A 14,113-nucleotide genomic window follows, 5' to 3' on the forward strand; every position below is an offset into this window, starting at 1 on the left:
ATGTTTCGATGTCATTGTTGGATTGCTTTCTACAGTCGAGTAAAAGTCTTCGACAACTGCTGCCGTGTCAGCACCCTCATAAATCACCCATCGAAAGCACGAGCCGAAATATTTGCACACGATGACCGTTAGAAAAGTGGACGTGTTGCTATTTGTCATGGAATTCGGATGCGACGGCACCATCTGTCAACACTACTGCTTGTTGTGTTTATTGGGCGGCAGGTAGACAGCACCCCACGATAGGGGGTATTAAGGGGTCATTGGAGCGTGACAGGTTGGTGTCATCTGGTGAAGACACGAGCCCATCTCCACTTGAGCAACCAAGCGCTACGACTCGTGCCCTCGAAACTTTCAGGAGATGTGTTCACGCTTCTGCTTAATCGACTCAAACCAGCCGCGAAATATTCAATCACTAAAGAACGCACCAATGAACCATTGCCGAAACTTTTTACCAAATAATTAGAATCAAGGAAATAAGATCACTTTGAGGAATTTCTATTTGCATAGTCCAATAATCCAGAATGCTAACCATTTCCGAAACCTCTTTCCGGATGTCTCTCATTTCTACGATAAATGTAGCGGAAGCAATTAGAAAATAGTTTTACTTTCGATTTTCAAATGCAGTACCCTGTACCACACAGACTTATGGAATTGGACAATTGAACCATCTAACGCAAAACCACTTACAAAGCCGTTTTTTATTTTTTTATTTAAACCGTTTTTTTAAACCATTTACACTTTTACGATTTCAAACAATTATTAAAAAATTGAGTGTTAGATATTTGTGACGGCTTATTACTAGTGTTAACCATCCGTAAAACACACTAAGTCTGTAACCATTTACGAGGTTTTTCACTAATTAAGTAAAATAAAAAAAACATTAAAAATATTTTTTCTTATGTGTAGGTAAAACAATCATAATTCTCTGACTTATTGAAAAACCATTTACGAAACCATTTGTCTGATTAAAATAACAAAAGTGATCAATGATCATATAAAGATTATTATTTTGTTTATGTAATGGTTGATTAAACGATGTGAAATTTTAAAGTAAACTAAAAACCGTTTACAAAACCATTTCCTCAATAGTCAGCTACAAGAATTTTTTTGAAATTATCGAAGCAACGCAATTTTTCGACGCATATTTTATTAGTTTCATCTAAACCATTTGCAAAACCTAATTATTTCGGTTATTTGGTGAACGTTTTGATTATTACACTAATCGAAAAATATGAGTTTTTAGTAAACAGCGAAACCAATCTTGGATAATAAAAAATAAATGAAAAATTATTTTGAAAAACCATTTTTTATTCGTTATTTTCCTCAATTGTACTGTAACAAGAATAACCATGTAGATATTTTAAATTTCCTAATGTAAACCATTTCCAAAACCACTTTGAGGATGTCTCTGATTTTTACTTATAAACGCAAAAAGCAGTTTTACTTTTGATATACCAAAAAAAACCCTATACCAAAAAGACTTATAAAATGGCACAATTGAACCATCTAACGCAGAACCATTTACAAAGTCGTTGTTATTTATTTAAACCGTTTTCTAAACCAATTACTCAAAGATATGCTCTATTCTACTATTTTAAAAAATAATGAAAATATTGAATGTTAAATATGTATTATTTATATTGTTAAGAATCCATAACACATACACGAATTCTGTAACCATTTACGAGGTTTTTTAGCAATTAAATAAATTAACGAAAACATTTAGAAAATCATTTTCTTATTATGTGCAGCTAAACACAAAGATGAGGCACTGCATAATCCCCTAGCGTATTAAAAAACCATTTACGAAACCATTTATTTGTCCGATTTGTCATATAAAGATTAATATTTTGTTTTTGTAATGGTTGATTAAACGATGTAAAAACCGTTTACCATACATTTAGAAGTAACGGAATCTATCGACACAATCCATTACTTTTCAACCAAACCATTTCCGAACCATTTATCCAAAAATTATAAAAAATACTATTTAATTAAGGTATAATACTTACATATTTTGGACATAACTGTTTTGTGTCGTTATATTGCTTCAAGACATAGTACAACTACCATTTACATGTAACCATTTACAAAGTTTTTTCTAATTTGATTTAATAACAAACCACTTTAAAAAACCATAGCCTTAGGTAACGTAATCTATTACCTATTAATTTGGTAAAAAATAATATTATTTTCTTAATAATTTTTGTCAAAAATTACAAAAGTGATCAAGAAAAATTGTTACTTTATTTTTACCATAGTCGATTAAAATGATTTGATTTGAAAACCGTTGACAAAACCACTTTTTTGGTAGTTGGCTGGAAAAGTTATTTAAAGATTTTGTTTTTTTTTAACTTCAATATTAGTATGGTAAATTCTATACTGGGTAGTAAATTATGAAACGAAAGCGCTCACGAAATTGATTTAATTTTATTATTTATTAAGGACAAATTTTTTACACATACACTTTTGTCTTTTTTACTTCGTACTCAAATAAACGCGTTTCCAAAATGGCACAATTTGAATAAAAAAGATTGCCATTATGGAACAATCAAAAATATGATTTGGTTTTGTCAGATGTGTAGATTTTTTTTTGATTTTATTTACTACAAATTTTGTTTCCATATCCTTTCCTTACAAGAAATCACTGTAGACCTACTTCTTGTTAATTCTTTTATAATCGTAATATTGTCACGAGCCGCCACTGCTTGTAGTGTCCACCCAATCAAAACCCTGATTTATGACCCGTCCCATTTGGTGAATTTTTTGTCGGCAAACGAGTTTCCTTTCATGAAAAAACGTCCAGCAGGATCTATGTCAAGGAAGTTACAATGTAACGTTTGAGATTTGAGTAAGGTTCCGCATGGCGTACCAGCGGTGCCATTATAACAGGATCTCATAATTTTATAATTACACCTTGTCCGAACTGGAAACAACAATATTGAAGCGAAGACATGTGCCAAGCAAGCATGCCAACACTCAAAAAATTATTATATTGTTTTAAAAGGTGACGTCCAGACACGGAACCTGTAATTTAATGCTTTGTCTTCATTTGACGAAATCATGACAGGACCACGCCAAGATTAAAAGAAAAAAATGTCGTTCACACTACTTGTGGTCAACGATCACTTAATTACGAACCGAAATATTGAAATGAGCCGGTTGATGCATAAATTACGTGAGCTATGACCACTGCCCGGAAAAATTTATATCGACACTTAAAAATTCTGTAACATTAAACCGAGTTATTTATGATATTGACATTTCTAGTAATAAAATTTCGCGATGTTGGACTGGTTTAAATTATAAAGAAACCATCACACTTCTCTGAATTAAGTGTTGATTTTCCCCGTAACCATAAAATTAACATTTCTGAAATATAGCAATTTATTTGGGCAAGTACTGATCGAAGTAAACATTCGACACATAAAAACCCCACCCGTAAATTCACCTCACTTAACGGACTGGTTAGTAGCCGAAAATTGATTGGGACAAATGCCCATAAAACGATTAATTAATTTTAGTATTAATTTGCCTCAATTTAATTAACTCCGGCCAATTTAAATGCAAACTAGCCTGAATTGCGTAGAAGAATTCCATTTTAAATTCAAATCTATGGAAATGAAAGCATTTCGGTGAAATATGGCTTATTTAATAAAGCCAATCAATTGGATTTTATTGAAATTTATCGACGTGTAACAACTCCCGGTTACATGTGTTGTTTTTTTTGTCGAATTGTTGATGAATGCAGCGCTTAAATAATTCATCTAATCCTGTTAACGAGCGATTTGAGGCTTGTTGAGCATGAGCTTAGCAAATTAAATCCAAGCGAATTGGTTAGATTCTTCTTTACGATCATAAATCAAAAACGCGAATGGACAACATAGTTCGCACGCCAAATCGATGTATTTCTAAGGTTAAAGCAATCGTAAAAATTTGACTAACTGTCTCGCCATCTGCCACCACAAACCAGTCGCGACAATGATGCTTTGAGCAAAAAAAAATTAACAAAATTCATTATTTTTCCTAGGTAAATGATGAAATGATGAAAGAAATGATATTGTTGCAGTGACTCAATAGTTCAAAAATTTATTTTAATTTCACGGAATTGTAGAAAAGATTTCAAAAAAATCACGTGTTTAGAGAATTTAATAATGCAATTTTTTTGTGCTTTATGGGACTTTTGAGTTCTAAAAATGCTTTACAATTTATTACCTACCTGTTTCAAGTCATGAAGTAAATTGTAGCCAAAACGGTCCGCTGAGGTAAAATTTACGTGGCTCCTGGCGACCTATTCCTGGACAAAATTAATAGAAAACGCCAACGCCAGTTGAAAAATGTGACTTTAGAATCATATTTTTACTGAATACCGTTTTTCTCGGACTATATTGATACTTGTTATTAGACTCGGACTATATTAATTCTTATTTCTGCTGTAATTTTTTACTGTTTTTAGAAGCGGTTCAATTGTTTATCCAGTATATCTGAAGATTTACTATGTAGTATAAAAAATAATATTTGTGCCTTCTAATGAAACATGAAAAATTTTAAGAAAAAACACGAAAGAAAAATTATTGGAAATATACAATGTGGTCAAAAATGCTTGTTCATCAAGTCGACTATGGAATTCAAATTCAATGTGTCGCTTTGTTCAAATGACTTTTGTAGTATACATATTTTCATTGCTGTCAAATTTTTGAATTAGGTTTTTACTCACTTTTTTGCTTTTTTCGGCAAAGTTGTGCAAGTGTGTTTTATGTTTCTGTGATGTTTGTTGTGTACACTTTTAAATTCGAAGCCTTTTTGCATTATTTTAACGAATGTGTCACTTTGACGGCATTCACAATTTAAATTAAGCGGCACATTACCTTCAAATTTCATAGGTGACTTGATGAACAATCATTTTTGAACACATTGCACCTAAAATACAAGGTGTGTTAAAATGATTTTCATCTAGATAGTTGACTGTGAAATTAGCTTATACGCAAATAATGTGTGACTTTCTACTCAACTGAATCCACTGTCAATCAATATCAGTAGTTTTAGGTAAATTGTCAATTAACATTCTATGCCTTTTAATTCCGTTTCAATTTTATTTATAGTAGATAAAGTGACTTTATTAAATTTATTAATAAAAAATAAGTATACAAAATTAAATTACAATTACTTACAAATACTTGCGTACCTAAGTAAGTAAATAAGATGTACAAGCAAATAAAACACGAGCCGCCACTGATTGGGCAATTACCAACAAGTGCTAATATATCACCAGAAGTAGGCAAAAAGACGCAATTATGGTCACGAAAAAGTTCGTGATTTACGATCAAGCGGCGCCGAAAGCAGTTTGTAGGTAAAAGGATTCAGGGGAAAAGATTTAATTTGACAAAATTATTTATTGATCATAAATTATTGTTCTTCAAACTTTTCAAAGCTGCTTCAACACTTTGGTACTTTGCCAACTTGGCTTTCCTATTTTTGGGCAGTAGAAAGCGAGCCAAAGGTGTGATTAATTTCTCATCAACCGTTGCAACATCACTAGTGGTGTAACTAATTAATAAACCCACCACTAGTGTTACAACTGATCCTATAAGGGTGTAAAAAAAGTAGGAGATTCTGAATAGAATAAAAGGTTCATTTGGTACTGAATTATCGGATGGTAGTACTAAAGTTTGGTTGTAGTTAGTACAACTATTTGTGGAGACTGGTTTTGGAAAATCATCAATTAAGCCTTGGCTTTGGTAGTACCTTGCTGGTACCACGATTGTTGAAATTGCAACTAGACCAATTATAGCACCATAAAAAGCGGCCTAAAACACAAAATTATTTTTTTTCTTCTCAACGTTTAACATACTTTGGCACCAGCTCGTGGTACGCAAAGTCCCAAGGTAAATATACCAAGGACTGGCCCATTGGCTATTGCTTGAAAAGTGATGGTTAGGGGAACAATTCCGCCCAAAAACTGGACCAGAAAAGTCATACCAAGGCACACAAGACCTGCCACAACAACTATCACTTTCAGGATGCGACATTTGTTTTTTTCCGAAATGTTTGGGAAAAACTGTGCCAAAAAATCAACGTAGATGGTTCCAGCCAAGCAATTTAAGTTGGCCGAAAGGCCACTAAAACTTAATTATTTCCTGTGATAATTTTCAATCTAGTTGTAGTACCTTAGCCCAGAGCTCATAATTCCAGCTATGAAAACTCCAGCTAAACCTGGGGCACTTTTGGCAACTTCCATCACAAAATACGGTACTAATTGGTCGTTACTTGCCACTTTTTTGGTCGTGAAAGGGTCACAACCATGGTAATTGGCGTAAATTACAAGTCCAAGTGAGACACAAATTGCCTTAATTAGTACTACACCAAAACCATAAAATATGACAGTACTACCAAAATTAAACCTGGAAATTGTGAGTACTCACATTTTGGCGCCTCGAAGTGTTGAAACAGCAAGAAATTTTTGGGCACAAGTTTGGTAAACACTAGTGTTACTTAACCAAATGAACGAAACTCCAATCACTATGGTCCAGAAGCTGTGTCTTTTGGTGGCATCGAATTCAAAGCTTGAACAATCATAATTTAATAGTATTATTATTATACACCGATAAAAAATCACTTGAATAAGTCGAGTCGTTCACTGTCCAATGCACGTCTCCAAATTTCCGAAAATCCACCAACTGATTTAATTCCCAGGATAAAAACGATAAGGACAGAGGTTTGGGTGATTATGCATAGGAAAGTGTCGCTCCATATCACAGCTTTAAAACCGCCAATGCTTGTGTAAAAAATGCAAGTTCCGCAGACTAGAGGCACGATTATAGTCATTCGAAGACCGGTGGCTGAAATTTTTATAAGTGTCGGTTATAGTTATTACTATAGAGCAGATCTTAAAGAAGTTTTCTTAAATTCGAGATCTGTATGATGTATAATTACTTGGAAAATTGTACAGTCACGATCAAAAAACCGCAGCCACAATTTTTTTCGATATGTCATACGGTCGTTGTGTAAATTTCTAATTTTGAAATTTATCATTTTAAAGATTTTAATTTGGTTTCTGCTATCTCGCTTGCTTGATGGGGGTATCATTCTTTTTGATTGTGACTGTATCTACATAATTTAAAATACAAGGTGTGAAAGTGAAAACTTGGATAATGTTCTAAGCGAGCGTTTTAAGCGAGATAGTGATTACCGATTAAAATAATTAAGTTATTAAAAATAAACAGGTGATAACTGTTTCTGATCAAAAAATATTTTATAACTTATATTGGAACAATAATTAGGCAAAGGGTTATTAATAGGATTAGTTATTTAATAAACTAATTTGTTGATGAACGCCATTAATATTAATCCATCCTGTTTAAAGCATAAACTAGCTATAGCGAGTGAACAAATGAGTTGGTTACAACATTTTTTGTTGACTGTATAAAAAAGCACAAAATTTTGTTTTTCGAATTTGGTCGAAATTTATTTAATTTTGTTTATTTGCTCGATTTAGCTTGTTTTTGAACAAGAAATTTATTGTGAAAAAATTTTTTCAAAAGAAATTTTGGTCAAAAGTATTGTTAAATATAGTTTTCTTGCTTAGGTAGTAGAAAAGACCGAAAAATCATTATTATTCTTATTATTAAGCTTGTTTTTGGAGCAAAATTTCTTAGAAAATAAGCCGAGAAAATATGAAAATTGGCCAAAAATTATGTTATTTTCTATAATTTTTAAGCACATAAACAGCTTTTTTAAGTTATATTCTCAGTTTTTTTGTTTTTTTTTTCGAATAAAACATTTTTTTCTTGCCGCCAGTAAAAGAATTATCTCTCAAAGTTTTATTAAAAATATACCAAAATTTCATCAATATACTGAAAATTATTTGAATTTTACATTTTTCAAATTTTTATTTTGGAGACAATAGAACAAAGATGCTTTTTTAATTTTGCTAAAACTGGTGGTGGAAATTACTAAGTTACTTCAACCAGCTTTTTTAATCAGAGAATCATTTCTTGTATAAGATTTTTATTTTGCAAGAACTTGTCAAAACACAAATAAATAAAAATCACAGAATAAATGGAAATTGATGTGAATTTCTCAGAATTCAGCTTGTTTTTGAGCAAAATTTTGGCATAATAAGTCAAAAACCACAGGATTTATTATACTTTTGAGTTAAAATTTCGAATAAATCACTAAAGTAAATTAAAAATTACATAATTTTGCACATTTTTTGGCCAAAAACGGAAATATTCGTAGTTTCATTCAAACTAAACCAATGTGCTTAAACAGTATTTTTTTCAAAAAAAAATTCTAAAACTAACTAAAAAAATACCAAATTCGTTCAAAATCGATTTTAATTTAAATAAAAATAAAATAAAACTGATGTTACTTTTGCTAATGCAAAAATTAATAAACGATTAAAAAAATTGCCAATTTTTTGCCAAGTCAAAGTTTTCTAAATATTCGGTCTTTAATAATTAATAAGATTAATTAGTAATTAATTACCTACCAGTGGATACGGCTAGAGATGCTGCATAGATGATTAGAGGTAGAATCAGGAACGAGTACATGATATAAAGGAACGAAACCAACTTTTTCGTTCTGTTATCAAACCGCATTTCGAGGTACTCATAAAGCGTGGTTATGTGCAAGTTGTAAAATACGGGCAAATAAATGTAAATTGTTGCTATAACAACAAAAATCATGCTAATGCCACTTAGCAGGAACGTTCCGCCAAAGCGGTACGCATCGGCTGGAAGGCCTAGTAGAGTAGTTCCAGAAATGTGACTACAATTTTATTTTTAATCAGAAATGAAGAGTCAGTTATTACCTGGCGATTAGCGAAATTGTGATAATGAAAGGTTTCATCGTTTTGTCACCCAGGAGGTACTCATTGGCTGTTGATTTTTTGGAGCCAAAAAAACCAAAGTAAACGCCAACCAGCGTACTTATTGTGAGCATCATCCCGAAGAGGATGTAGTCATACCAAGAGAAATGCATTTTCAATGTAACAACTAACACACTTTTATATTCTATCGCAAATTAGAACAGACTAGTAAGTGTAAAATTTTGACGCCAAGTTGCATTTGCTGATAATTCCGTCGTATACTTTTGCCTTGAATAAGCGACACTATTCGACAATACATCAATTAAATAATTTATTAGATAATTAGTAAAACATTGACATTATTTGGTAAACAAGTCGAAACTGAGTCGCAATTTTCTAAAATCGACAATTGTTACTATCACCATTCAAAAATTATCGTAATGTTGGTCGTTAAAGTTCCGCATCATTGGCTAAAGCGAATTTCAAACTTGGTTTATCGCATTAACACCGTTAACGGCTCTTTTTTATTTTGGGGCAGCTTTTAACGATCGCTTAAACTTATCAAAATTAAGTTATTGGCGAAGTTTTATTAGAACATTTAAAAATATACACAGAAAAATGGCTGAGTAAAAAATGAGCGTTCGAAAAGTTACTAAATTAAGTCAAAATTTTAAAATTTTTCTCTTCTCTGCATTTTTACACGTTCTCACAAATAACATGATATTTAAAATTACACTTTCAGGCGTTTTTACTCATTTTTTAGAAACGCAAAATTTTCCAAAAATCAGCTAAACAAAGTAAACTTTTCTGGTGTTTTGGCACATTTTCTGTCAGAAACTTAGTGGTTTAGTAATAGAGAATGATTATGGCATCAAAAAAAATCAAATTATTTCACAAATAATGCAAAATCGACTAATAACAATGTAGCTTAAAAATAAATTTGTGTTGTAACTAATTTCGGAAATACTTGGAAATAATTTTAGATGAGTCAGGTCAGGTCAGGTCAGGTCAGTTTGTGCGGCTCTCGTAAAAAAAGATTAATTTTTCTGACGTTTAAAGGCCAGTGATGGACACCCTGTATAATTGATTGGTGATCGCCCGATTTTGTTCTTTTATTGTTGGCCGCTACCTGGTGACTTAAAGCTTCATATAAATTTAATTTCTCCGCATTTTCTCAAAGATAATTCTTTTTATTGCAGTATTTCTATTTTTGGTTTGTTTTCGTGTCGTTAGCATATGAAGCGATATAGAAATATTTTAGTGGCTTCTCATGTCGCAGCCACCGGTGGCAAATAGCCTGGCTCTCAGCATGCATGTCTCGAATGAATTCGCTCGTTGCTGTTTTATATGAATTTAAGTAAAAGCAGCGATCTCGTCTAATTGCAGCGTCAAATAATCGTAAATGCGAGGAGTTAATCGTTAAATAGTTCGGTATCCCACTTAAACAGTTCCATGTTGGCCGTTTATTTACTCAAGCAGTGAATAGTTGTACAGTTAGTGTTGCGCGTCATATGGCTCGTTATTTATATACGGTGTCTTTTAATTAAACGATGATTATGATTTGTGTGCAAAATTCGATAAAAGCGTCTCCCAACATTGTCAATGGGTCCAGATAATGCGGAAACGCAATGACACTCGAAATAATAGAATAGCGAAAAGTGCATGCACGCTGCCATTTTCTTATTTATGAGCTATAAAGTATTAATGGTGGATGGCTATGGCTATTATGTCCAACTAAAAGGAAAAGGTAAGCGCATAGTGTGCGACTTGTAGCACTGCAGCAATTAATAAACGGCTATTACTGAAAATAATGCTGCCTGCGTTCAGCCAAGGTTAAGGACATCATTTGAATAACACACACGAGGCTTTAATAAGATGGTGAATTTCGCAGAGAGCGGGTCAAAGAACCCTTTGTTCTATTGTCAAGAGGGTGATGACAATACAAGCTTCCGCTTGCTGCCACCAATGTCAAAAAAGAAAAATTCATTATGGCCTTTTAAGGATTTTTTCACATCACATCAGTTGTTGCGAACCATTTCCCAAACGTTAATTGGCTATTTGACAGCTTCAAGAAGCTGATTTTTCCTTTTTCAGTGGCACTGATTTCTGATAATGTCACTGCGACAAGGCTTCAACACGAGGAAAAAGAACAAACACTCGTCAAGGAATCGCACCTTTTTAAAATTAAACTTTCTGTTTCTTATTTTTTATGATAATTTTAATCTTCCAAACTTGAGTACAACCGCTTCATTACTATACTTTTTTCTGACCCAAAAAAAAATTAACTACTATCCTTTACTGACCATAAAATTTAATAATAATAAAATATTTAAAGAAATCTGTACAAAATATATTGCATTTATTGTTCTGCATCACCTAAAATTATTTTCAGGTTGGTATATATAGAGTTTCAGGAATGGGCTGCAATACATAGAATTGTCAAGATATTTCTAAGATTTTACTGATATAAAAAATTATATTATTAGGAGCAAAAGTTAGGCTTTATGTGCTAAAGTTTGCACCAACTGAAGCACAAAATCGTTTTTGCTCTGAATAATACAGGGTGTTTCACATTAATTTACGAGGTATGCGCCCAAATATACAAAAGCCACACATTCAGATATATATTTAATTTCCAATAATCATAAATTTCTGTTTTTTACTAATTATAATTATTTTATAATTATCATGTGTTCTATTAAGAAACGGCATAAATATGATTTTAATCGATTTGTCTTTATTACTAATTAACTAAAAATGTTGTAATTTTTTTGAAGGGGTGAACAAAATAGAGACGATTATCCAGTTTTACAAAATTTGTAATCCCAGTTTATTTATTGGTGGTGGCATTTAACAGGCGCAGGCCTCGTGAATGAAACACCCTGTATATACAAACAATAAAAAAATAGTTCGCAAAAAAAATAGTAAAAAATAATTTAAGTCAGCTTAAAGTAAGAAAGTATACTTAGGGTCGGTTTATAGAAGCGTCATTAATTTAATCCACAATTAAATGCTTGATTAATTGATCACATGACCATACTGAACCAATCTGATTGGTCTATTCGCGTTGTCAAATTTTAACAGCGCAGTTAACTTTAATTGAGCTTTCTATATACCGACCCTTACTTAGATAAAAATACAAAAATATTTAACTGCAAACATTAAAAAATTCTAGTATTGTTGGATTTTTGCTGCAATAAATTATTTTAAAATTAACATTAAAATCAAATAACTTTTTATTTATTAACTTTAGATTTTTGTGACTTTTTAGATAATCTCTGGGAAACAAAAACAATAAATTAGGTGGGTCACATTTAATTTTTCTAAGTTATTTAACTTTTAACCACTTCTTCACTTTTTAACGTGCTAACAAGTAAAACTTTAAGTCTAAACTTTTCTCTTTTGAGTAGTGAAAGCGTTATTTCTTTATTTATTCGTATTTGTCAAATAAAAAATAAAAATTGTCTAATGGTTAAAAATAGCAGCAAATTCCTGTTACATTTCCCGAGTTTTCGCTTTGTTATTCCATTATGTTAATTTGGTGTTGTTACACAGTTTGCTTCATTGCAATAAATAGTCCCTCTTCCTGACAAATCGTCCAATTTCATAATTAATTTTCCAAGTAGTGCCGACGTTTTTATAGCATCTGGTTGTATAATCTAATTAGAGAGCACATGCCTAGTTACTTGCTCTCCAATAACAACGATTAATGCATGTATAATTGTAAAAACCGGAAACATTAAGAATCGACAAGGATCTTTAGACCAGAATTACGAGATGCAGCTCTTCACTCAAGAAGACAATTTAAATTAATGGCAAAAATGATGTCACATTGATAAACAAATAGACTAAATTGTAAGTTATTTGTGCAAGTTTGAACGTAACAAATTATGCGTGTCTAATTTATGGAAATTCATTTTAAAAACGATTGCAAACAAACATTTAAAAAAAACAGTGGTGGATTAATAAATTAATTAATTTCAAAGTGAAGCAGTGGCCCGTCCGGGTCAGTTTGAGGCTCGTCAGCTGACGCAATTGAGCATTTGTATCCATTGATGCATAACTCATTAAGGCCCTATTAGGCGCAATAACGGGCCACCTTTTCTATGCGAAATTGCCAGTGAAGAATTCTTCTCGTTGGTTTATTTGCGTTCGCGCGGTCCCTCACAAGGCATCGATTGTTTGTATTTTTCATTTAGGATTGTCAGCTCGTAATGTTTCGTTGATTTTAACAATTATCGCCGCGATATTATCTTTTCTTTGACGTATTAATTAGTTCCAGTTAGTGTCTAAACGGTCGACAACTTCAAAAGAAAAGCGTTTGTTCAACGCTTTCGCGCGACATGAAAGCGATTTTTGTGAGGAAACCACCGAATTATTTATTATTGTCAACGCAATGCAGATGGCCTTCCTGTTATTGCGCTTCCTTAGACAAACACTTGATCTGTTATAACAACAGATCGGTGAAGATTAGACTTAATTACGGTTTATATCATAGCTGTTGTCCTTATTTCCGATTAAAAAGCAACTTTCACGAGACTAATCAAATGGGTATTAAACTTTCCAAAGCGCCACGGAACCAAGCCGAAACCGGAGCATTACGCCCCATTTGTGTGCAGGAAAAACGAGGGAAAAATCACAACAATGTAATGATGGTAATTAGGCGAATTATTGGCGATTGAAAAAACAGGAAAACACCTTAATTAATCCAAGCAATAAATCTACGGAGAAATGCGCTAAGCAATGGACAAACTTTCAAAGCGCAGAAATATGAATTGAAATTCCAATTGAAAAATGGTCTTATTTTTGCCTTTGTTTTTTGTGGAATTTGGCTAAATATGAACGAAAAACCACTCAAAATTAGCAAAAGTTTTTTTATTTTTCGAATTAGAATTAGGGCGTTTAAACACTTTTTGAAAATCATGCTGAAGTTGGATAGGAAAACGTTCTGTGTTCTTTTATTTCGGCGTTTTGTGTCATAGTTGGAAATAAACCTAAAAATTGACCGAATCAAGCACATTTTTCAGTTAGACACAAAATTTTCTGAAAAATTACAAAAAACTTTGTGCCACTTGAAAAAATATAGTAAAGTAAATTTTGATGCGGTTGTGTGTCTCATTTGCTTTTACCTTGCGATTTTTTCGAAATATAATTATTTTCACTCACAAATGTACTGTCTATTACAGTATAGAGATTTTCTCATTTTGAAACGAAAAGGTATTCTCTTCAGTAAGTTAGAAAGATCCTTTGTATAAACATTGAATTAGATAAGAAAAAAATTGATTCTAGAAACTTTGAACTGAA

General features: G+C 32.1%; 2 protein-coding genes across 4 annotated transcripts in view; one reads left to right on the top strand and one right to left on the bottom strand.

Annotated features, from left to right (window-relative positions):
- Nucleotides 1-14,113, top strand: part of LOC663089 (cousin of atonal) — a 117,726-nt gene that overhangs the window by 57,666 nt on the left and 45,947 nt on the right. The window contains exon 1 of one of the 3 annotated variants that reach the window (XR_010335251.1): nt 10,220-10,556. The exons of 1 other annotated variant lie outside the window; for it this stretch is intronic. Coding sequence is in view for 1 of the 2 variants with exons in the window: in XM_064358537.1 (XP_064214607.1) it covers nt 10,472-10,556 (85 nt within the window). In the remaining variant the exon portion in view is untranslated. Of the gene's footprint in view, nt 1-10,219; nt 10,557-14,113 lie in introns of those variants that run through there. One more of the 3 variants, XM_064358537.1, reaches the window with a different exon arrangement.
- Nucleotides 5,163-9,179, bottom strand: LOC663116 (sodium-coupled monocarboxylate transporter 2). Its single transcript, XM_969177.5, has 7 exons — nt 8,813-9,179; nt 8,492-8,769; nt 6,617-6,839; nt 6,423-6,563; nt 6,168-6,386; nt 5,852-6,119; nt 5,163-5,807 (listed from the first exon to the last, which is right to left on the bottom strand). The coding sequence occupies exons 1-7, from the start codon at nt 8,980-8,982 to the stop codon at nt 5,400-5,402; spliced, it is 1,707 nt and encodes a 568-aa protein (XP_974270.2). The 5' UTR covers nt 8,983-9,179; the 3' UTR covers nt 5,163-5,399.

The sequence above is a fragment of the Tribolium castaneum genome, chromosome 1 (genome assembly GCF_031307605.1).
Source record: "Tribolium castaneum strain GA2 chromosome 1, icTriCast1.1, whole genome shotgun sequence".
NCBI classification, from domain to species: domain Eukaryota; kingdom Metazoa; phylum Arthropoda; class Insecta; order Coleoptera; family Tenebrionidae; genus Tribolium; species Tribolium castaneum.